Source organism: Athene noctua, chromosome 1, assembly GCF_965140245.1.
Source record: "Athene noctua chromosome 1, bAthNoc1.hap1.1, whole genome shotgun sequence".
Classification (NCBI taxonomy): Eukaryota; Metazoa; Chordata; class Aves; order Strigiformes; family Strigidae; genus Athene; species Athene noctua.
This window is the reverse complement of record NC_134037.1, coordinates 12868536-12893580: the sequence shown is the minus strand read 5'-3', so window position 1 is coordinate 12893580 and position 25045 is coordinate 12868536. Positions and strand designations below refer to the sequence as shown.

At 46.9% G+C, this 25045-nt stretch overlaps 1 protein-coding gene across 3 annotated transcripts; it reads right to left on the bottom strand.

Moving 5' to 3' along the window:
• Positions 1-5580: 5580 nt before the first annotated feature.
• On the bottom strand, positions 5581-13065 carry OSR1 (odd-skipped related transcription factor 1). Of its 3 annotated transcripts, XM_074921961.1 has the most exons (4): positions 12881-13065; positions 12685-12744; positions 6571-7263; positions 5581-6033 (listed from the first exon to the last, which is right to left on the bottom strand). In XM_074921961.1, exons 3-4 carry the CDS (start codon positions 7215-7217, stop codon positions 5898-5900), a joined length of 783 nt encoding a protein of 260 aa, XP_074778062.1. In that variant the 5' UTR covers positions 7218-7263; positions 12685-12744; positions 12881-13065; the 3' UTR covers positions 5581-5897. The 3 variants fall into 3 exon arrangements, with proteins under 3 accessions (XP_074778062.1, XP_074778055.1, XP_074778071.1); XM_074921954.1 differs by having other exon boundaries at positions 12685-13065; XM_074921970.1 differs by lacking the exons at positions 12685-12744; positions 12881-13065 and adding an exon at positions 10251-10533.
• Between the last annotated feature and the right edge of the window lie 11980 nt (positions 13066-25045).

Genomic DNA, 25045 nt, shown 5'->3' with positions numbered 1-25045 from the left:
ATCCACTGGAAAATAGCTGAGGTGCCTCATATAACCAGAGCACACATTCAGCTACTCAAACTTAGCGATACAGTTCTCTAACTGTTCGAGTTGTCTTGTTCCTTAGAAGATACAGTAAGAATGCAAAATCAATAGACTGTGCAAATAATTCAACTGATTAGTGGTGACAAGCTCTGTGGAGAAATTTTGATAATCACTGTCACAGATCAAATTGTTTTGCTTTATTTTTCAATAGCTACTCTGTCAGGAAATATAGTACTAGTATAACTATTTTCATGTTTGGTGCAATATCAGACTCCAGTCAAGCACAAGCATAAGGTGTAGGGGGAGTCAGCACCAACAGCTAAGGCACAGGTGGAGGAAGGAACACCCCTTTTTAGTGATTTACCATGTTCTCATCAGGTATAACTGACAGTTGAATTACAGCCCCAGAGACATGAGCTGGAAGTGGTAGAGATGTACGAGCATGGCAGGGACTCTGGAACAACTAAACCTAATAGAGGGCAGAGCCAAACAACTCCGGCACAGAACCACGCTGAAGCCACTGTTTTGCTTGCAGGCCTCGTGCCAATGCTCCTGCAGGGTGCTGCCCTGTGTCATGTAAACATGTCTGCTGGGTATCCATGGCACGGTGCTGCACCGAGCGGTATGGACAAATACAAAGTTTCATGGAAAGCTATGAACATTTTGGGGCAGCTGGATTGGTTTTTTTTTTAAGTTCTGCTGGATGCTGAGCACACTTCAGCTGCTCCATGAGTTTAAATAAGGTAAACCTGACTGTGTAAAACAGGTCAGTGGCTTAACTGGTGTCTCTCATACTCAGGAGTGATCCTTTCTAAGGCAAGGAAAGCTTCCTTCACTGCTGCAGCTCTCTGAGCAGTTAAATATGCATGTGGCCAGACTCAGTCCTCGTAAAACCCAATTGACTTCATTCAAAAAACTCCTATAAAGATGACTGATGTCATTGGAGTCCCACCAGGGATGAATTTGGCCCATGCCATTCCTCCTGTTTAGTCATTGGATAGGAATGTAGAGAAGAAATGCATGCTGGGTTTTAGGACTCCATCTCTCAACAAAACTGCCAGGGCCGAAAAAGAATTACACGTGAATATAAATTTGTCTTGCACACTCCATTAGATCTCCCAGATCAGCCACTGCTTTCAGCTGCCCAGGTACAAATCGGAATATCTTCTTTCACTACTGAGGGCTGAGCAGGAGTTTCTACACAAGTGTGCCAGGCCTCTTGGGAGTAAAAGCAGCAGCATTATCCCCAATTTACAGATGAAGAAACCAAAACAGGGAGCTGAAGTGATTTGCTTCAGCTCACATGTGGTGACAGAGGTAGAAGAGGTATTGAAACTTAAGTACTTATGGCTCCTCGCCACTTAGGCCACGTATTCCTGTGATATATCTTTTTAATTTCCCTCTCCTTTCCCCATCTCCCTTCTCCCCTGCCTCCAACCCCATCAACATCATCTGTAGCCACACAACTGGGAAGCTGGGATTAATCCATCCCTTGGGAAACTGGGATTAATATACAACTCATGTGGAACCTTTAAAAACCCAATGATTTGTGGTCCCCTTTTCAGAGGCACATGTAATCCACAGCTGAAAAGTAACTATTTGCTGTTCTGAGAGAGGCTTTTGCTCTGTTTCATGAATGTACACTTAAGACCCCATGTGACAGAATTTCTTCCTGCATCCAACAAAAAAACAGGCTGAGTAGGCTGTGCAGAATCAGGCTCTTGCAGAGTAGTAACAGTTTATGGGCAGAAAAAGAATGACTGGAATGCAAAGGGGAAAAAAAAGAGAGAGAGAGAGAGAGAGATGTGCCAAGACATCTTTACATTTTCTCCTGTAACTGGAAATAGTATAAAAAAAAAATAATTAAAAAGACAAAAGAAAAAAAATCTGTGTTTCCCTTGTAAATCTTGCAGGAAGAGACAACTAGAGTCAGGTGCCCTGGATTTTACTCTTGCAAACTCCCATTCAGTGATGTTTTTATGATGAAAATGCAAAATTCAAAGCAACTGTGAAAACAGAATCAGTTCTGGATTGGCAGACAGAGGCCTAAGCAAGTTTTATTCACTGCATGAATGTCAGATTAAAGCACATGCAAAGAGAGAAAAGAAAAGAAAGGGGAGGTGATTAATCATTCAAATTATTTGTGATCCTGATTCAAAAGGCACATTTCCCATCTAATTCTTTTCATTTATTTTGGGGGTTAGTACCACTTATCTCTTCTGACTGTCATGATTTCATCTCTTCTTTGCTTTCCTTGGAATCACTGAACTGACACTGCCTAGCAAAATTCAAAACACTGGAGGGAAGAGGCGAACTGTTCACCAGTGCAGCCGAGAGCATGACCAGAGTGATAGCCTTTGTTTGCTCGAGGTCGAAAGCGGCCTTCTGGGAAGAGGAAATACACACACGTGTACGTGGAGTACAAATGACATTAAACGGCTGTGTGCGCATCCTGTGCTGGGTATGCCCACATAGTTTTAATATATCTGTAATTCCGATTATGTCAATTCCGGGGATTTTTATTTTTTTTTAATTGCACATAAAAAAATACATGGCCAAGGAAATTCTTGGCAGGCAAATCAACCAGGTTTCAGCCTTACAAACGAAACGTTTCTCATGCCCAGCTGGGAGGAGCGGTTTCTCCACCTTCGCGACCCAGTAGTTATAATGGTTCCCAGGAACCACTTACTGACGCGGTTTCTTACCTCGCCACGGGTGTTTCGGTATCCCGGTGTTAAGGAGATGGTGGAGCAACCGTGGGAAAGCCTCAGTGGATTGACCCTCCCTGCATCCCCTCCTCCCTCCCTTTGGATCCGACTCGAATGTCTGCCTCGTAGTCACGACCCCTGCAAAACGACTGGCTCCGAGCGGCAGAGCCCCTCACTTTCTCCCTCCACGACAGGGCCCCTGGAGCATCCCTGTTCCTTCACTCTGTGCCACGAACGACACAAGAGCGACGGGGAAGTTCATCGGGGATTTTCTCTCTGAACAGAAGAAATGCACGGGGCGGGGGGATGAACCACCCAGCCCTTAGGCTGGCAGTTAACGCCGCGTCGGTGCTCGGGGCTGCGGATCCCTCCTCGGAGAGGCGCGGGTGCCCGTGCCCGTCCCGGCAGCGGGGCAGGCGGGGGGCAGGCGGGGGGCAGGCGGGGACCGCCCGGCGCGCTGACGGGGGGGCGGCCGCTCCCGCTGGGCTTGGGCAACGCGGTGCCGCTGAACCCCCGGGGGGGGGACACGGGGGGACCTTCAGAGGCAGCGCAAATTGCCCCCGAGAGACGCTGCCGAGAAAACACAGCCCGATCCGGCTCGGCAAGGCGAGGCCAGCGGCAGCAGAGGGATTTTCCTTGCTCCTGTTGGGCTCCGCGCAAAACGCGCCCGGCGGAGCTCCCGCGCTCGTCCCGCGGTGGCGGTAACAGGCGGTGGAAGCGCGGAGAGCCGGCCCCAGCTTCCCGCAGGCTTCGGCGGTTTCAGCCCCGCGCTCCTTGCTCGTGCCGAGCGCCCGGGTTTCAGGATGTCTTTGAAGACAAAACCAAAAGCCTTTACGCGGTGCGGAAAGCAAAGGGAAAACAAGCCGGGTTCAAACCCTGCCCATCCTCACCGCCTCGGAGCTGGCTGCGCGCAGGGGCGGCTGCCCGGGGCCCCTCCCGCGCGGAAGATGCGCGCCGCGCCCCGCCCCTCCCGGCAAGTGCCTTTAAATTAGTTACGATGTGCTCGAATCCGTGTCCAATTAAAAAAAAAAAAAAAAGAAAAAAAAAAAAAGAAAAAGGGGGAACGAGGTTTCTCTCCGCTCCCTTGACATTCAGTGAGTTACCACCGCAACTTTTCCCCTGTCGTTGATAGGATTCCTTGACCAAATAAAGAAGTATTGTCTAAAAGCGGGGCGGGAAGGGGGCACAGGAACCGCTTTGGGCCGAGCGCCTTGCGGCGTCAAAGCATCCGCGCTGCGGCCGCGCAAGAGCCGCCAGGGTAGCTCCGGCCGATCTCACTTTGACGTGTCGCCGCACTAATTTGCAGGAAGCTTTTCTTATCGCGGGGGGGTGGGGGTGAGCACTGGCTTGAGACGGGGGAAGAGGGTTTAAGGTTTGCTTAGGGGACGAGAAAAGACGGCAAGAGGCTCTTCAAAGGCTCAGGCGGATCCCCCAGCCCTGAGCTCTCTCCCCCGTCTCGATCCAAAGCGGTTTCGCAGTGGAATAAACATCTCTGATCTAAGACAGCTGCCGGGAATCAAAGGCCGCCCCAGATCAGCGCTGAACCGGCCGAAGATGCGACTGAAAAATGCCCTCTCCTGACAAGCGAAGGGAAGGGTGTGCGAGGGCGGCTCTCCCCGCAGCGCCTTCAGGCTGTGAAAGCAGCAACAGTTTGCCCATTATTCATCTGATTTGTTTTATAACACTTCTGACACCTAATCTTATCAGCTAATACCCAAGATTTAGTTACCCAAGACGATTTTTTTTTTCCACACTAGCAGCAAAATTCTTTGACCTCCTGCAGATCTGTTTACTTTTGTCAGCCTTAAAAAAAAAAAAAAAAAAAAAAAGAGGGGGAAAAAATTAAAAAAAAAAAAAAAGAAGGGGGAAATCTTATGCGTAAAGGAAGGATCCAGACTTTCCAAGGCTGGTAGAAACAAGTACTAAGAAAATACCAAGTTAACTGAAAAAAAAAAAAAAAAAAAAAAAAAAGAAAAAAAAAAAGAAAAGAAAAAAAAAAAGGTTCTGAATATTGACAATGAGGCTTAGCTAAGCAAGAGACCAGAAACCAAATGAACACATATGTAGTCCATGCAGACTTGCCTGTAAAATAACGATTTATTTTAATACTTAAAAAACACACACAATCCAGTGATAAATGTCAATTACCAATAATCAGCATAAAGTGCCAAACAGCCATACAATTTTTTTTTTTTAATAAACAAAACTTATTGGAATGTCTCTTAATTCGAATACACTGTTCAGAAAGCCAGCATTTAAAAAAATACGCTCTCAGGTTGAGATTTGTTCTCTCTCATCATGACGCACGAAGACTTTAAAGTACCACTAAAACCACGTTGTGCATACTGTCAGTTTGACGTATTGCCATCTTTCTTTCCTCTGGGTTTTTTTAAATAAGTCCACAAGTTACAAACCTCCTCACAGCGCACTAGATCACAAGGCAAAGAAAAAGGTCTCCATGTCCCTTGAACACTGATTTGTCCCAGACACTGGGGACCCGCAGCTCTAAGATCTGGATGCGTTTTCTAGCACATGATAGGACTCCCCACTTGAGAGATTTAGGTCATTTCCAAACATTAATTTTCTTCTCCTTTTAAGAAGACAAACTAGCAAATGAGATTTGCAAGTTGCCCTTCTTGTCCTAATGGTGCTGTGATGAGAAACCACCATTTCAGTTCTTAATCATCTTCCGGAATTCTCTGTATTTCCTGAAGTGTAAAAATAAGAAGCTTTATACAGTCAAAAAAAGTATAAAATAAGAGGTTGTTTTTTTTAAAAAAAAAAAAAAAAAAAAAGGAATACTTTTGGAAGCTACGATTTTGGGGTTTTTTGTTGGGGGGGGGGGGCTTGTGGGTTTTTGTTTGGTTTTAAAGAGACTCCTGTCCAACACGTGAGCACCACCTTTTGGCATAAAGTTTATCAAAGCCACACAAGTCAGCTAGCACTCTGCATCGTTCACGTATATTTTAGATGCAAAATAATCTTTTCACCCACGATTTAGGAAATTTGTTGCTTGGGCGAGGGGGTGGGTGCAGATTTTACTCTTTTTAAAGTACAAACAAAAACAAAACACCAAGTTCAGTGCTCCCATTCTGAAAGTTTTGTTTCTGCTCTGTTTTTGGTGTAAAGTCTGAAGGGGAGAAAAAGTTCATAGAAGTTGGAGATTCAGCACTTAAGTTTGGCAGGTTTCAGTTCCTTTACTTGCGTGTGCAGTGTCTTGTGGACAGCTAGTGTTCTGGACTGGCAAAATCCTTTCCCACATTCTTGACACTTAAAAGGCTTTTCTTTAGAATGGATATATCTAGGGAGAGAAACACAGTTGAGAGGTCAGAAATAACAGGCCTAAACTCAGCAGTGAGCTACCTGATGGAGAACACGCTGGAGCTTTTTACACCTACTGCTGAGACTGAGAGTGCCGGAGTGCAGTACTCGCGCAATCATCTGTGCATGTGCATGCAAGAAGACAGGGGGCTGTTGGAGCCTTACGGGGTGCCTTTCTTGGGAATAAAGAGCTTCTTTCTAACTGCGGGGCCATCAGGCTGCGTGTTTTCATTACACTTCTGAATAATCACAAAATGGAAACGGAGAGCAAAAACATCTGTGAAAGCTAAAAAGGAGGTTGTGCAAGTCATTTTTGCAGGGTGACTGAGTACAACAACAGGCCTGTTTTCCAAAGTGGGTTATCTGGTCTCCTCCATCAGCAGTGGGCAGAGGAACACCTAGAGGGAGCACTGCTGGCTGGCCAGGGATGTGAATTTTCTTATAAGCACCTTCATGAGCGTGGGTGGATAACCAGGGGATAACAAGGAAAAAAGGACAGGAGAAGAAGAGTCATTACCTGTGATCCCTCAGGTGATCCTGTCTTCTGAAGGCCTTGTGGCAAATGTCACATGTGTAGGGCCGTTCATCAGTATGGGTTCTTTCATGGATCAAAAGGTTGTAGGACTTGGTGAAGTGCCTGCCACAGAATTTACACACGAACTCCTTCTTGGTTTTGGACGGTAACCTTCCTCGTGTGGGTTTCTTCTCTGGAGAGAGTTTAGTCACCTCAAGCAAAGACCCCAGTCCTGGGGGTGAGCCCTGACTGTCTGCCTGTCCCAGTTTAGAGTGGTCCTCTTGTGTGGCAGCCACTGCTAAATTGGCAAAGTCGAAGCGGGGTTTGGCTTTGAGGGTCACATTGGTGGCCTCTTGCTTGGGCTGGATGACATGTGGGAAGAGAGGGAAGGTTGGCAGCTGAAACCGTGCATCCACCAGGCTCGAGACACTGGGCACTTTGGAGAAGGAGGAGCGGGGCAGATGCATGGCCGGGTACCCCAAAGTCCACTGGTGCAGGTGTACGGCGTGCAGGGCACTGAAGCCGTAGAGGTTGGAGAGGTGGTCAGAGGGCACGGCGGGCAGCCCGTTGAACGCTTGCAGGAAGGAGTAGTTGGTGAGCTGGAGGGAGGGATGGATAGGCACTGGGGCCGGCAGGGTCTTACTTCCCATGGTGGCCGCTCAGGAGGAGGATCTTGGGAACAGGGGAGGAAAAGATCTGGAAAATAAAGATGGAAGAGGGGAAGAAGCAGAGGTGGATTTATACAGATAAAAGCAGAGGGAATTTTGCACCTAAGCCCTTAACGCACTTACCCAAAACCACAGGAGGAGGCTGCCTTGGACTTGGAGAGGCCTGAGCAGCTCTTGGCTGAGAGTGTATCCCCTCGAGTCTCCAAATTCTTCCTCTCCCCATCCCTTGCACACAAAAGTTTTACCCCATACACAGTCATTCACCCTGCAACAGCATCCCTCCAATGATCCTCTGCACGGGGACAGCAACACCAAGCTCAGTCTTATCTTATTAATTTAAAATCCCTTCCTGGGAGCCCTCAGCCTTCAGAAAATAGTGGCATACTGCCCACTGCATCTATCCACAAAAACTGCCTTTAGCCCTGACCCATGAGGTGACGCGGGGAGGAGGCGCAGAGGGCTCGCTGCCCCTGGGTCACTGAGCTCCCTGTGGTCTGGCCTCAGCCAAGCCTCTGCCTCTGGGGTGGTGGAGGCAGCTGGGTGCTCAGAACAGCACACCCTCCCTCATTCAGAAAAAGAAAATCCCCCAACATTTTTTGGGGGAAAATACCAGCTAACAGCCCTCCCTCTTATGTACTGCGAAAAGAAAGGGGAAAATGCTGAGTTCGGGTGACAAATCTGAAGTGCCATTTGCTCTTCCCAGGGGGAAGCGCCTGGTTTCAAGCCCACATCCTAATCTAGGCAATCGCTTAATTAGAACCCTTCAAAAGGCAAAAAGGCGAGGGCTGGAGGGACCCTTCCCATGGGGACACCCAGCCCACCAGCTGCAGGGCCGCAGGGCCACAGCCCTTCCCTGGGCTGGGTGCCACCACTTTGCTCTGTGTTTCAGGGTACCGCCAAGCCCCCAGCCCCTCCTCTGGGCCAGATCCCTACCCATTCCACTCCACAAGGCGGAGGAGAAAATGCTACCAGGCAGCAGCATCAAGGCACATCTGGCCCAGCCTGCACATTCAGGCCCAGCTGCTGTCAACCATTTGGCAAGGAGATGCCTCCCGAGGGTTAGTGGTGGGGACACAGCTTCTCCTCTTTGGGGGTGAAAGAGAGCACCCATGGCTTTTGGAGGTGTCGCATCGCCACAGCTCAGGGACCCTCCTCCTTAGTCCACAGCCCACGGCTTATATTTGTTTCCCCCCCCCAAGCAAACTCCAAGATTTTCCCCCCAGTGGGGGTGTTTTCCAGCAGGTTCCCCACAGGGCCCCTGTAAAGTCCCTGCAGGGTGCTCATTGGATCCCCACAGATTTGCTTCAGGGTTCCCTCAGGATCCACACAGGGCCCTCACAAGATCCCCCCCGTAGGGATCCCCACTGAGTCACCGTAGGATCCCCACAGAATCCCAGCAGGATCCTCACAGCACTCAGCCTGGAGTTCATCCCCGCATGAAGAGTAAAGCCCCTTTGGAGAAAAGGAGGCAGCAAAGTGCTGCAGAGCAGTAACTGTCCCTCTGGGCTGAAGGGCTGGGAGGGTGGAAACGTGGTGGAAGAGGTCTAAAGACCAGGGAAACAAATCTGATTTATATGCGGACTGTTGCCTGGACTGAGGAGCTGTGGCTGGGAGGGTGTGTGAGGGAGAAGCTTACACTGAGCAGCTCTATACGCCAGGGCCACCTTTCACACTACTTTACATAAATCAGCAGCAGGAAGAGAGACCCAAAACTTAGAGGAATTCCATCGCTGTGACCCAGAATAAGAGACTGTGACATTTTGCCTTTTTTAATTGGATACATTTTGGATAGTGGCTGATTGAAAAATGCACACATTACATTTTCCTCCCTCTCCTCCTCCCCTCCCCCCCCCTTTTTAAAAAAAAATAAAAACCAAACAGAAAAAAACAAAACACAACTATTTAGGACCATGAACCAACCAGACTCTTTTGTTGTTCAACTGGAAAAATGTTTTTTATTTTGTTAGTTCTGCCCATACTCTAGGTGTGTCAACTTTGCAGCACAAATGCCTCAATCAATGACCCCGAGAACAAAGTGCGTGGAAAACACTCTTGTCCCGGTACCTGAAACGTCTTTTTCTGTCTGTCACAAGGGCTCCATGTCTATTTTCCTTTCTAGGTAGCCCTAGATCTCTCAAGCATGAAGCATGCTATTGCAAACTGAGCTAATTTCTGGGCTTATTCCTCTTTCTTCTTCGTACCTTTAGAAAACATTTAATACGAAATATGTAAAAAAACCCTCTAATATATCCATTTGGGTTAATTCTTGTTCGATAATATTTTAAAATTCTCTTTCGATTTTCTAATCGAAGAAGGGGTCAGAAACCAAGGAGAAATAAAGTCGGGTCATAACAGCATCCATTGCGCCCGCGGTTTTTTGCTAGAGCAGTTCTATTATTTTTCAGAAAAGAAAAAGAAAATAAAAAGAAAGAAAACAAGGGGAAAAGAGAAAAAAAAAAAAAAAAAAAAAAAGGAAGAAGAAGAAAAGGGGAGGTGGGAGTAGAGTGTTCACGTTACTACAAGTTTCTTGGCACTTTTCCAGAAATGTAAGCTACACTTTTGCTCTGTGCGACCGGGATAGTCAAAAATACAGATGAAGAGCAGAGTATTTTATGAAGAAGTCCCCTCTCTCCGGGACATCAAAGCGAGAGCGTTTCACAGCGCAGTAACTCTCCGCTCTCTTGCCCGCAGAGAGATCGATGTTTCTTTGATTTCGGTGTCACCTCCACCTTTAATTCTGTTTCATGTAAACAGATCGTTATCGGGGCTTCTTTTTTTTTTTTTTTTTTTTTTTTTTTTAACTGAAGAAGACCCCACGAGTTCTCTGCTTGAATTCCCCCATCATAATAAAGATGTGCGGGGTTTTCTTTTTTTAACATAAACTAGCTCGGTCAGTAATTAAGAACAAACCACTTGTGTTCTGACTGAAACAAAACCCACTCATGCCAAAATAAATTTACTCTGCAAAATAAGATCATAAACTTGAAAGACTACATCTGTCTCCAGCTTTCTTACCCTTTGTCCTGCTTGAAGATACGGTAATGCTATTGTCCGGTTGCCATTGTTTAAAGACCATTGTAATCTTAACCTTCCAGATTAAATTCTACCTCCTCTATACGCCAAGGAGAGAGAAAAAAAAAAAAAAAAAAGAAAAGAAAAAAAAAAAGGAAAATAAAAATCCAGCCGGCTTTTTGCTGGTAGCATAGCAAGGGGCAAAATTAAATGGATTTTAAAGTAATCTTGGGGCTAGTCGGTATTTTTCCTTTCTACCTTGAATTATCAATTTCCGATGTGCCCTTTGAAAGCGATATTTGTTACATTAAATACCTGACTCATAAATAATGAGGTTTGCTAATTAGTTCCACATGGAAGAACGGAGGAGGTAAATTACCCTGAGAACGTTGCTTATTTTTACAAACATGATAAAATAGCGGGCATAAAAAGCTGCATTCTTGCGCTAGACTCAAACTACAGCAATCAGGCTCATCTGTCAAAAAAAGTCCCCCTGTTTAGCCTGAATCCTTTACAGTCTGGTAGCCCCGTCCTTCCGGCTGCACCGCATCGGTGTGCAGCGTTTTGCCACCAGGTCAGCCACTTTTTTTGTCCCTTTTGAAGGGACTAGATTTTCCCTTCCTATCAGTTTAAGCGAGCAAATAGAGCTTGCAATTTATCTGTGTTTGGGAAACTAACTGGAAAGGGAATAAAATTGCCCTTTCGCTCCGCATTATTCGAGCGTGGTGCTCTTGAGGAATAAAGTGCATTGTTCAGCACAGATTTATTCAAAATATTAATGAAGTGTGCAGAATCTATTAAAGCAGGTTTATTCGGGGCTAATTGAGCGTGAAAGAGTTAATTGCTAACATTAATGAGGACTGGAAGGACTCAGTCAGCATGTGCCTTGGATATCTCCGCTCAATCCTTATAAAATCATCATTCACATTTTATCACGAAATCAGTGTTGACAAGTTTCTCCAGACCACCATTGCGAATGAGTGCGGCGGATTTTAGTTTCGCAGTAACGATAATAATAACAACAACAACAACCGGGGTCCGACTGCACCGGCGATCGCTACACTGCCCGGGGAAGCCTTTATCCTAAAAAACACCACCACCAAATCCCCGGGTCGGCATCCCTGCGGGGCGGAGGCTGCGCGGGCCACGGGCGCGGGTGGGTGCCGGCGAGGTGGCCGCAGGGGCCAGGCCCCTCAGTCCGATCCCTGCAGAAGTTTTTAGGTCGCTTTGGGAGTTTCGCGCGCGCGTGTGGTTTGTTAATCCCCTCGGGTACAGAAAGGTCCCCAGCACAAGATTAATTCTCGCTTTCTCCCTGGAGTAACTCCCGGTGCCTCCCCTGAGCAGGAATGAATCCTCCTTCCTCCCTCCCGCCGGCGGGGAGGATTTCTCCCCTCTGTACTCCCCGCTTCCCACGGCCGCGGGTGGGGGGACAAAACCTTTTCTGGGTGACGGTTCCGCAGGGCGCTGAGCCTTATCCCCAGGCCCGGCCGGCCGAGGCGGTGCCGTCCGCGGCCACTCCGCAGGCGGGCTCCCCCCGCGGAGCTGCGCGGCGCGCTCCTCCCGCCGCGGGGGACCGCGCTCCGCGCTGTGTTAGGGGTTGGCCCTTTTTCTCGGTTGGCCTCGGACTTACTAAACTGGACTTCTGTACACCTGTCCGGGACACGGCTCTGCCCTCCTGCCCTGCTCGCCTTTTATCGGGCAATTCCCGCAGCGCCTACGGTAATCTCCAAAATGCTCGATTTTTATGGTTTCCCTCCCAAAAGCCAACTATAACAACTATACCCTAATCCTCGGCTTTGCACTGAGACTTTATAGGCTCGGCCTCGAGAGAAGCTCAATCTCTCCCTACGCTGAACTTGTTTCGATCCATTCAGACAAATATAAACATCAGATTCAGTTCTGTTACGGCCTTGGGAGAAAACAGAGAAGGCTCCTCGGACCCTAAAACTCTAAATAATGGATTAAGAGAGACAGAAAGATCAGAAAGAAAGAACATAAAGAAGGGAAGAGAAAATGAAATAAAAGGAAAGAAAAGAAGAGAGGAGATAAGCTGGACGTTCAAGTCCGTAAAGGACATTCAGGCTTCTGGTTTGCAGCTTGTAAGTGTCATTTTTAGCTCGGGTTAAAAACACGGCTCCTCCGCAAGGGGGGATAAACAACTTTGAAAGGGGAAGGCAAATCTTTAAATAGCATCAAAATATCCGAGCCCCATGTGAAGGCTTCCCCCAGCCCTCCGCCCGCCCCAAGGAGAGCAGTCCTCCTCACGTGCACCAGTGTCCCCACTCCTGCACCATCCAGGGGATGGCGGGAGGGGATGGGGGAAGAGAAAGAAAGAGAGAAATGAAGGAGAGAAAAGGAGATGTTTGGATTGATATCCCCAACCCCCGAGGCTTGGCAAAACAAAAACCAAACAAAATGAGTTGTTCTTTTTATTTACCTAATCCCGATCTGCGCTCCACCGCTGGCAGCAGTTAAAAGATCCTGGGCTAAATTGGAGCTGGTAAAATAAAATAATAGAAAAAATAATGGGGGGAAAAATATTAAAAAAAAAAAAAAAAAAAAAAAAAAGGAAGAGGTTGGGCTAGGTCAGTGTCTCTGCTGGCCCTGGGGGGCACAGCTCTCTCCCCACCCACCCCGCTGCTCCTCCAGCGGGGCCGGGCAGATCCGAGCCGCAGCCGGGCCAGGTGTCCGGGAGCCCCGGGACGGAGCCGCTCTCCCTCCTCCCGCTCCCGGCGCCGTCTGCGTGTGCCGGAGAGCAAACGCGCCCGGGAGCAGCCGAGCTCAGACTGAACCGATCCCTTCCCTCCAGCCTCCTCCTTATTTCAACCCCCCCCTCCCAGCTCCCCCCTCAACCTCCCACCACACTCCGGGCATGCGCACGCACAGAGAAAGTTTCTGGCTGGGAAGAACCAACTTTTCAACCCGCTTCTCCTGGAGGCGCAGCAGCCCGGGGCTCGCAGCCCGCAAACGTGTGATCTCGCCCCCCCGCCCCGCTCCCGCAGCCTCCCCCGGGGCATCTCCCCTGGGCCCGCTACGCGCGGCCCCCCGCGGCGGAGCAGCCTCCCGGGGGGGGCCGGGGGGGGTCCCCGTGCAGATCCGCGCTGCTCCACGGCGGGGAGCCGAGGGGGGGGTGTCACTCCCCCGGCGGCGCTGCGCGGCCGCGCTGCCTGCGCCGCTCCGACCCGCCGCTCCGCGCCGCTCCGCACCGCAACGCTCTCGGCTGGCCTCACTGCGAGCCGCGGGACAGGACTCACCGGGACCTGCCCAGGCAGGGAGGGAGAGAAAGGCAGAAAGAAAGAGGGGGGAAAAAAAAAAAAAAAAAAAAAAAAAAAAGTGGGGGGAGGCTGAAGGGAGGGATCTGCTCCCTCCGGGAGTATTTTGGGATCGTAAATTGTTCTTTCTCTCTGAGAAGATCCTCAGAGAAGATCCCAGGAACCCCTTACCTGTGAGGGGTCCACCCCCGGGTTAGAGCCGCTTCCTCCCCCCACCCCAGCATCCCTTCTGGTCCCCACTTGTCGCCCCAGCTCCCCTGACCTGGGTGCCTTCCTCCGGTACCTCCTTCCACGGCCCGGGACGGTCTCTCCCGGCACCCCGGGAAGGTTTCCGCGGCGTGAGAAGTCCCGCGGGTTCCCCGCGGATCGTGAGCTTGAGAGCCCTGCTTGGGTCCGGGGGAGTCAAGACTACCCGGGCGAAGCATGCAAAGCAAAATAACCCTCGAAAGAAAAAGGTTAAACGTGCTTTATAATTAATCCTGAGGCCATAATCTCCTTGCTTGTTTGTTTTTCTATTCATCCATCCATTCACACTCCTTTAGATCCGTGAAGGGGGAAAAATTGCTTGGGTGTATTACATTGTCCCGAGGAACCAGGGTAATATAATACGCTGGCGAAGACAGATCCGTCAGGATAACATGGTACCGTGCTCAGGGACAGGCATGGGGTTTTTTGTTGTTCATGTCACTGCCGTTGTTACACGGATTTTTGCCTATCTCCGAAGGAAAAACAAACAAACAAATAAAAAACCCGACAAAACAGCAACAAGAAAACACTACGTTATCATCCTGCGGAATAAGCGTTCATGATCACGACAGTAGCGTGGCGAAGTAAGCCCTAGCATTTCCATTTCATCCCCCAGACATTTCTATTTCTGGGAAGGGTCTGGGGTCCGATACTGCTCACTGCTATGGGCAGGCGAAGCGATTTTCGTTCCCTCCTTTTGTAAACGAGTGGCATTTTTATGAGGCAGAGGCGAAGCAAAGACGTTCCCTCATCCCGGCTTCTTCAGTTCTCTCTCATTTCGGGCTGTTATTTTCTTTCTTTCTCTCTTTCTTTAGTATTACTATTCCCCCCACCCCCCCACCCCCCCCCAAAAAAAAAAAAAAAAAAAAGAAAAAAAAAAGGACCACCAAAAAAACCCCAAACCCACAACAACAACAAAACCACCAAACCCAAAACCCAAACCACCAAACAAAAATCCTCCCAAACTCCAAACCCAGCACTTTTATTGCTGTTCTGGGGCTGGAAAGGTCGAGAGTGCGATCCTGTGCCGGATGCTGCAAGTTAATGCCTTCGAATAAGTTCTCATTTTCAAAAATAGTTTTCAAGTCCTGTTGTCAGAACACGAATATAAGATCTCCAAGTGTCCCCAAAGCAAGAAACAGACCGAAGATATGCGGTCTTCAAACCAAGAAACAGACTGGAGATTTCTTTTTTTCCCAGGGGAAGCGTCTTGGTATATCTGGGAGTGGGTGCGTGCATTAATAAAACAAAAATCGCAGTTCTCTTCAGAGAAGCAGCGGTTTAGTTGAGATGGTAAACACAACAACAGCACGGATACCTGCACTTGCTGCCTTGAAGGGGGGGGGGGGGGGGGGGGAATGGATTTCCAGTTACAGAAACCATCATTCCGAAATAAATACTTAAACATCGAAATAAAGGGCAGAAAAAGTTCTCAGTGTCTAGGGGGGAGGGAGACACAAAAAATTATTCCCACTCAAAATTAGTTTATAATCAAAGATGGTCGTTGGGATATTACTCTATCCCACAGTATTACTGGAAGCTGTCGCTGAAAGCTTCCCGGATAACATATAGTCTTGTATTTACGTATTTGTTAAAAAATAAAAATATTTGGACTTGTCAACCCACTGGCGATTGAACTGAAGTTTCAGGTTAACTGTCTTGTTAAGTGCATTTGGTTTAAATATCTGGTGTTTAAGTTATGAAGGGTATGCTGTTCCAAAACCTTTATTCTCAGATGAATTTTTATGATGTCCCTTGCTAATTTGCATTATGTCAACTTGTAACGGTGGGGAACCTAATACCGGGAACGGGATACAAAACCACTGTTAGCACTGACACGCAGGGAATACGCTGCTCTTTTCCACAGCGAAGATCTGCTCTCGATTAGGAATGTTACAACTTCAAGAGACTCGTAAAAAGTCAAGGCATCTGCTCCCAAAGCCAGCCACGTTTGTAGGGTTTAGACGTGACAGCGAAAGCCAATTCGTTTCAAGAGAAATCTGTGGGGTGACTGGGGAGACCGGAGCCCCCAAGCCTACTTCCCACCTGTATCTCCTTCCGAAAACCCTCCCCGTCCCCATCCTGACCCTCGCATCTGCAAGGTGAAGGCCCCCCCGGGTTGTACCCCTCTTTTTTTCGGGGAGCAGCGTCCCGGACAGCACCAGCCGGCCACCACACCGGAGCTGCCTGCCCGGTCCCCGCCCGCAGCGCCGGGGCCGGCGCCGAGCGCTGCCGCCCCGCCACACCGCGGTCCGGGGCCGGTGCCGAGCGGGCGGCTCCGTGCCCCACCTGGGGAGCAGACTTAGGGGTCACGGGGAGCGCATCGGAGGGCATTTCCCCTTCCCTCCCGTAGGGAGCCTGCTGCGCTCGTCACTTCGTCTCCAACGAGTTCTGGGTTCAAGGGCTAGTCCTGCGCAGCGCAGGTACTGGGGATCGCTCCTCCTCTGGTCTGAGCTCCTGTGGATGCGGGGCACCCCTGGAGACATCCCTGGAGGCACCCCTGGAGGCACCTAGCCGTGTGCTGGGAGGGGGCTGCACAGCCTGACTGCTCGTCCTCTTCCCTCCTTCAGCTGGGGCACCCGGCTTCACCTTCGGGACCCGCTTCACCTTTGAAAGAACAACGATTCCCGGCCCCATACCACAGCCATGTGCAGGATAAAATTCCCTTTTGCTTCCGTGGGACTTTCGCCCCACCGGGGAACGGCGCTTGTCCCTCGAAAAATCTTTTATTGAGGAGAAAGGACCGTGCCACTCGCGAAGCATCAGCCGCGGGCGCCTGGCGGGGTTGCGAGGAGGAGCGGGTCCGGCGGGGCAGGGCGGGGATGTTTGTTTGCTCGGCGGGTTTCAAGGGCTGCAATCGCCGCCCGGAGTCCAGCAAACATCTCGCCCCCCGCAACGCGGCAGTGGGTGGGGGGGATGGCTGGTCAGAGCTGCCTCCGGTCGGCAGCCCTGCAGTTCCCAGCCCTCCCGGGGGAAGGGAGCGGGGAGCAGGGCAGAGCAGCCGGCTCTGCTCGGCGGCGTTTCCTCGCCGCGCCCGGAGCCTCCCTGGGAGGGACGGAGCCAGTCCCGGCGGCAGACACGCAGGAAGGAGGAGGCACAAGTGCACGGCAGCGTCCCCCCCTTGACCTCCCCGGGCAAGGTGTGCCCCCCCGAGACAAGCCCCTGGTTATCAGTGGCACGTGGGGGCTATATATACACACACACATACATATATATGTAATTGTCTGATTATTTTTCTGCTTCCCTTCGCTTTGCCCGGTTTTTCCTCTTCCTGCGGCTTTGGTGTTGACCGCGGTGAGGGATTAGAGTGTGCGGGCTCCGACCGTCCTCCTCCCCCTCGCCGGGATCAACCGGACTCAGATGGAAACGGGAGAAGCCACAAAGGGCCGGGAAGGGAAACGAGCCCGTCGGGGCCGAGCTCGCTCCCGCACCCCCGTTCCGAAACAGGTCCCCCCCTCTCTCCCGGCCCGCAGTTCCCTCCTCAGGTCCCATGGAGCCTTATTATTTTAAGAGCTGCTAATGACAAGACACTGAAGAATAGCGGCAAACAACGCGGGTGGAAACTGCTCCCGCGGTGCGAGCAAATGCTCTTCTGATAGCAACACCCGCCCCCACCCCCCCAAACCAAAGTCGGCACAGAGATAGATAGAACCTTGTTCTGCCAACTTTCCTTTTTTTTTTTTTTTTTTTTTTTTAACTTCTAGGACTCCCTGAAAATAAAAGCCAAACTTTGAAGCATCTCCATTTTGTTAGCGAGGGGGAAATCGTTTGCTTTATTTTTAGTGCGGTGCTGAGATATGACCCAGCGCTTTAATATATTGCTGCTCTTCGCTAGCGAGCTACCGCAGCGAGGCTCGATCCGCCGGCGCGGAAGCAGAGCCCCGGTGCCCGCGCAGGATTACGGCGTCCGCTGCCCCGTCCCCTTCCCCACCGCGGCTGGTCACCCAGCAGAGACACAGCTCTGCCAGCAGCTTCTGAGCACTGGAAAAGAAAATCCAGAGCACGGAATAGAGCGTTAGGGGATTTGTCTTCTTCAAGAATTACAATGGATTTTGCAAGGAACTAATTAAGTGCAAGATCTCCCCCACCCCTATACACACACCCCTTGTTTGCAAAGTGGTGTGAAGTCGGTTGTGTAAATGATTCCACTTTAACTTCCAGCCCCTTTAGATCACCAATAATGCTGTGGTGGTGCTGCTCACACTGCTGCAGTGAGAGTCAGCATTTCCATTATAATTTCCTATTTTCAGGAGTTTTTACAGTGGTCATAAAAATTCAATCCAGGCTCAAACTTGGCATCCCAGGGCTCCTCCCAGGAGTCATTTCTTTTTGTTGTATTTGAAAGAGGAAACCATTTATCTGTTTTTACATTACAAGGGAGCAACCAAAGGAAGCAAAAGCAGGGTTTGAAGAACATTTTTGTATTTTATATTGCTTGCTTTTCCTCAGCTTTACAGTATCAGCCATAGATATTAAAGGAGTACAGTACACAATAATTAATAGCATGTGAAAAACCATCAGGTTATAGAGAAGCCAGAGTCCACAATCAGAACTGGTCATATAAAATACCCTTTGTCATTCTAAACTCCTTTGCTTTTCGAGACTGATAATTTGCTAGCAATACATCCAAAATGTAATTTGATGCTGGGGATCACTTTGATTTAAAATGAACTGATCATTTTGGAAATCTGAGAAAGTTTATGTATGTGCTCATATTTAAGAAGAGTTTCCTAAAAGTACAGATGTTTTCACTGCAGATTTGAGGGGTCTATCCTCCAGCTCTCTTTGTGCAAGTATATGTATAACAGTCAAATAATCTTTGGATTTAGGTGTCCCTAAGTATTCATTTATATGATGGATTGTAATGGCTATATGGTTCCCTTGAAACCATTATATTCTATCAGGTCAAAACCAGCTTCTTAAAAAAGTTCATTTAATACAAGGGTGGCTGGAATGATTTGTGTACATTGCATTCACTCACATACAATTCCCATATCTGCTGGAAACTGAGTAAGGATTTAATGACCCCATAGGAACGGAAGGTTTTGGTGACATGAGCTCAGAATGGGCCTATGGGGCAAAGACCAGTGTGAATTGGGACGCTCAAGTGGAATGCCAGCAAAGCCTGGACATCACATCATTTTGCTGTGGGTTATGCCTATGCCACATGTTTTACAGAGAAATCCTTTCTCTACTGCTATAAAATATACATTTCTACTAGATTGAAAACTTAGTAGGGGTATCCTCCAACTCATCCAGCTCAGGTTTGGCTAAGAAAAAGCATCACAAGAATGATATCTTACAGGTGAAAGAATTATTTATAGGGAATTATTAAAGTTATGTATGGAATTAGAGGTACATATGTGTGCATATGTACATATATAGATGTAGAAAAGGAAATTACCTTTGTATGTATATGTAGAGATAGAGAGAGAGATTAAGACAGACAGCTTTACAGTGTACACGATAGAATTAGGGGTGCAAGTATACCGATTCAAGGAGTGTCAGCCACATTTCTCTTTTGAAACTTTTGAAATAACATGTATTTGATAAGGCTTAAATTTACTATAGCTAATGGTTAAAGGAGGACTTCATAAATTTTAGGGGATTGAAGACAACATTTGCTTTCCATGGTTTGTCAAACACAGAACTGGAATTAGGACTCCAGAAGACTTAACTTCCCTTGAGGGATTTCATCACAGTGACATTGCGCTCGTAACCTCCAGTGGATCCAGCACTTCTGAAAGCAGAGGAAACTCATTCTCTGACCTCACCTATACCTGTAACTCAGTCCAGATGTGTTACTCTTCCAATTAAACTGCTGCATGTAATTTAGGAGTGTTGGTTCCCAGATTCTTTGGAAAGTGGAGGTAAATGTAACAGATATTGAGATCTGATTCACATCTCAGAGAAAGCTTTCTTTTTTTTGATTGACCATCGGGCTTCTGAATTCATTGCCTGAAGGTAAGCAGGATGGGTATAAGTATTTTCTGTTTCTGCATTTTATCAGGCTTTATCTTCAGTAGCTAACAAAGCACATACCAGCAGTAGTTGATAGATCACACACCTACATGACATGACTCTGGTTGCAGCTGAAAAATGAAACCTTTTCTGTGCAAGAAGTGGTTGGAAAAGCCTTTCCTAGGACTTATTACAGCAACACTTCATGGCAGCAATCAGCATCTCCTTTGGGCTTAGCAGGAGTGGAGGTAGCAATACAAACGACTCCAAGTTTTATAACCTAATCATTTGGGATTTTGTTCTGGCTTTGTTCATTGTATAGATCCTGGGATAAGTAATTAAAAAATGCTCTAAATTCAGTCAATTGCCAATACTCGTATCTCCCACCCTGAAAGCCTTGGCACCAGAGCCGAAAGGCACATTCGGCCCACATGCAGTAACATAAGGGGAGATTCGACCGGTGTTTGTGCCACAGAACTCCAACTCTCTTTTCAGCACTGTGAGCACTGGGGCATTTCTTTCCATTCCTCTGATGCAGCAGCTGCCATGCCTGTTCAGTACAGAATACAGAGTGAAGGAATGTGCAGCACTGAAGATTGTGAAGATCCTGTGCAAACACACTCTACAGCCTTGGACAGGCTCCTGGGGCAGCTCTGCTGGGACAGATCTGCTAACTCACAGCCTACAGCTCAGAAATGTGGGTGGTATTTTAAATATCCTGTGACTGGGCCTTGGAAAGCCTTCAAGAGAGGTCAGAGCCTGGCCCAGTAGTCAACGGGGGTCAACTTTAAAAATGGGTTTGGACATTCTCTATTTCAGTGAGTATTTGGGACTGCCACTATTTCAGCTCCTGTAGAGTGACAGGGGAACCCACGACAGGACTAAAGGCACATGCACTGGGGTCACCTTCCCCACTACACACAAACGTGTTGTCAATAGCTGGTGACCCCAGCACCGCTTCCCGTTCAGCTGGCTGCAGCTCTGCAACTGATTGACCTGCGCTGCTGGCAGATGCAATGGCCAACCCTCCACAGGGGACAAGGACATTTTTAATTCAATGACATCAGTCCCCTGATACTCCCTCTCTTCTATAATATGATGATTGCCAGAGGCCAGTTAATCCCTAGCCATATATGTTGTTGACATGGCTGTGTGACTTCAAAGCAGTTGTGGGGTTCCTGTTTTCTTCCACAGAAATCTGTATGAGGTTTTATGATTGACTTCAGTGACAGTAGTATCTAACAAATGCAGTACTGTGTCACTGCAGATTCAATTTTCTGGTTTGTACTCAGTGGAAAGGTGTTATTTTAACAGAAAGTATTATTGCTACTAACAGAGAACTAGTGTCTGGCTAAGTACATAAAAATACTGATCTGGTAAGAATTTTATTATTTAGAACAACACTAAAATAAGGCCTATTGAGGATAATGTAGAAGAAATCAAAATTTTAGTTGTATAATCCCTCAAAATGTCTTTTCTGTTTTTAGCAGATTCTAAATATAGACCAGCACTATAGAAAAAAAAAGGCTTTTCCTTTGTTTTTCTTAATTTTTTCAAGTGTTAGCTTTCAAAAAGGATATAAATTCCCACTGAAACTACATGGAGATAAAGCCAAGGGATCAGCTAAGAGTCACAAAAGAAAAGGAAGTTAAGAGTCAAGTCAGAAAGGCAATTTTCTATCATACACAGCTATGCTGAAGTGTTAGAGATAAAGGTCATCTAACAGGGGGGGCTTTGTGCCATCAGGTGATCTTAAATACCAAATATGCTGTAATACCTCGGCCCAAGGGGAAGGTTAAGTACTGACAGAGTTTCAACCCTGACTGAGAACTTCCTGCTATTCGTGGCTTGGGGTCAGACCCTGAGGGTTATTTTGAGATAAGCTTTTGTATGTAGGAATAATAGAGTCAGGGCATTATTAAATAGACGGGACCATAATCTTTTCTTGAAAGTGCAATTCTGAAGAAAACTCGCCACCTGCTGGCCAAAGCGCTCCTAGTGCTGCACTTTTCTGACCGGCATTTGCTAACGTCATTATTTATCAGCTTACAGCAGTTGAAATCGGCCACAGTTCATGCTCTCTTCAGTTAAAGCGCTGATTTTGGGAGCTTCTGCCTTGAAGGAAAAAATAATTTTCATCTGAAAATCTCTTTGTGACACTGTTTTGCACTGGGATTTGAAAATACTGCTAATCAAATATTTCAACATTAATAGTCTATTGAGGCTTGAATGTTTTAGTACGGGTGAGTGTTGTTAAATGGTATTTTTAAATGTATATATCCTCTTTCTTTGCCTTATGATTGTATCAGGAATCTTTATAGCTTAATTTGTGATATTTGTGTTGCCACAGTCTTTTATTTGTTGTTATGACTTTTATTTACTGTTACTATATAGCAACTGGAGATTTTGACATCTCATTAGAAATAGTTTTTGTAATGGGAAAGGGATCACCTCTCAATGCTAAAGCCCAACATCTTACGACTTTTTTTTTCATGTAGACATTTTGTTAAGCAACACTAGACTATTTAAAAAGCAGAGGTTTTTTTGTCAATTAAACAAGTCAAGTAAACAACGTTACCTTTTTTTTACTTAGTGTCTGCACTAGAGTCAGCTAAGCCAGATGAAATATCTGAACCCTCTTCGAGTAGACCATTACACAATAACCCAAAACACAGTGTGTACATTCTTCAGAGCTAGTAGTGGGTTTATGATTTCCTGGTGAGGACTGTGAATGTGCCAGACACAGAAAAAAGATTGACAGGCAGCAGGTTCTGGACTTGACAATGGAAAAGGCAATGAAGGCTGGGTTCAGTCACCGAGTGTCCCATGAAAGGGGGCAACACTCCGTGAGGCAAGCATGCAGCAAAGTATAGGAATTCATCTGCCAACACAGCCAACAAAGCAGAGAGGGAAAGGAAAACATGGATAGCTCTCCAAAATGGAAGAGAGTAACAGACAAACATGAGAGACTATTAAAGCCCTTACTTCCAATTTACATTACATTTGAATTTCAATTCAATACTCTACATCACAAAATTGACAAAGGTACTGAAGTTCAAAAAAATTTTGTAGGAAGCAGGAATAGGGGAAGAATTTAAAAAAGGATGTATATAACATAAAATATAAGAATAATACTGAGAATCTAAGATAGAAATATTGTCTAGAAAAGCCAAAAGAATTAAAAGAGATTCCTGTGAGTTCATTTAGAAACTAATGGGAAAGTAATCTAACAAAAAGATGAACTCCAAAGTAACAGCTTCTGCTCAGTTTGTGGTAATAAGGATGTTCAGAGAACACCAGTAGAAAAAACAAATACAACTGAAGTAACCAAGGAGAGGATGTCACCAGTGTAATGGTGAATGTGAGCACTAAACCCATGCTTCTTTACCCAAGAAAGGGACAAAAAGGACTATGAATGAAGAGGCCTGGATTTAGCTCAATCACTTCTACCAAACTCATCTATAGCTTTGTTCAAATCACATTTCTCTGCTTTGGTATATCAATCTATAAAAGGTAGGTAAAAAGACTCACCTATCTGTCAGGGATTATGTAAGAAAAATATTAGATATCATATTTCACAGAGGGGAAAATAGCTGCTAGCAGTCTGTATTTTCTTTGACTTGGCCTTGTCTCAGCTACCGTTATATCCTGTCCTGGTTCAGTCACAATGGAATTTTTAAGCAATTTGAGGAGCGTTTGTCTGGAACTGTTAGGTTGCCAAAATTACTTCCTAAATTGTACATGTTTTCACAAAGCCTTGCTCACATAAAGCAGCATTAAGCTGCTAAACTGCTAGCATCTCTTCTGGGGCAGATTTAGGGCAGGGCCAGAGACAGATTTCTGACTTCAAGCATAAATAAATGAGGTAAAAGAGCTGAAGAAAAGCAGAGGTCTCATGTCAAACTGCATATAGTAATCTGTTTTTTGAGCAGGTGGCAGCAGTGCCAAGAGAACAGGGATTGCTGACAGTGCCAGCTGACTATGATTTTAATGTCCTTCTACATTTCATCAAACAAACTCCAGCAGAGCTCTGAATTAATGTGTATCAGGATTTGGATGAGAAGATAGGACAGACAAATCAGTTAATGTGTCACAAGCGAGGCTGTGCTATGCTGACCAGTTGCTCTGTAGCAATTACTTACATGCATTCTTTAATCTGCTGTATAGAAAAGTTTTGCTTTTGATTTCAAACTTTCATGCTCTTATGTGTGATATACCTGTATATGTCATGAAGCACAAGGACACCGATATGTTGAAGCAGAGATACATAACAGCAGAAACAGCAGCTGTTGTAAACTCGTATCCTGGACATAAGATATCTATATCTTCATCCCATCTACATTCAAATACTAGAGAAAGAAAACAAAGAATAAACAATAACATAGGTGCTAGGACATTTGTGGTTGGTCAAGAAAGCTTTAGATAAATTCTGATAGAATAAGATGAAAGATGTGAGTAAGGGTATCTTGTATGTCAGCTAAGTATATTCAAAATTAGGCTAATGACAATCCCAAATAACTTTCTGCACTCCTCCTGGCTCTGATGGAAAACAATTTCTAACATAACCAGCTAAAGTCATTACATATGTCTTAGAGCTACAAGTGGAGCTTTGAACCTTATCTCTTCACTAACTTCTGTTCTTCTGGTCAGACATCACAACTTCTGCATAGTTACCACCCTGTGATCATTACCCTCCCCTCCCAAAGAAGAGCAAAGCTGGGATCAGGTAATACTGTGTTTTGCTGATCAAGGATGCCAATTAAACTCAGACACTGGAGTGAAAAGAGGAGGCTTATTTTACTGTTAATAATTAAAGGATATAACCAACTGTGATGGTGGAGGCCCTGCCGGGATCCGAGACCACGCCACCCTTGTCCCTCCCCCACCCTCGGACTGGATGGGGCAGGGAGTAAAATATAAACCCGGGGTTGAAATAAGGAAAAATTTAATACAACAGTGTAACAAATAATAAACCAAACAACAACAACAACAACAGTAATAGCAATGAACAGAGTAAGAGATATACTGCACAGAGTACAGCAAGTGAGGGTACCAACCACGAACACAACATGTCCCCCCAGCTCTTCCTGTGCTTGCCACCTGGATCTGACATCAGCATGGTGTATGAATAACCTGGCTAGAGCCCCCTCCCCACTGCTGGGGAAACTTAATCCTATCCTAGCTGAACCAGGACACCAAGTAATACAGAAAATAAGTAATAAGAAAAATACAGAAAAATACATTTAATTATTACAACATATAGTTAATTATAGAAAATAAGAATAAGCAAGGTAATGCATCTAAACATTACTACATGAG

Excerpts from the sequence above, each read along its gene's own strand:
- OSR1 (XM_074921954.1), bottom strand. The coding sequence starts at position 7,217 with ATGGGAAGTAAGACCCTGCCGGCCCCAGTGCCTATCCATCCCTCCCTC. Across the intron at positions 6,034-6,570 it reads GATCACCTGAGGGATCACAG|ATATATCCATTCTAAAGAAA; the intron begins GTAATGACTCTT and ends TTCTCTCCCTAG.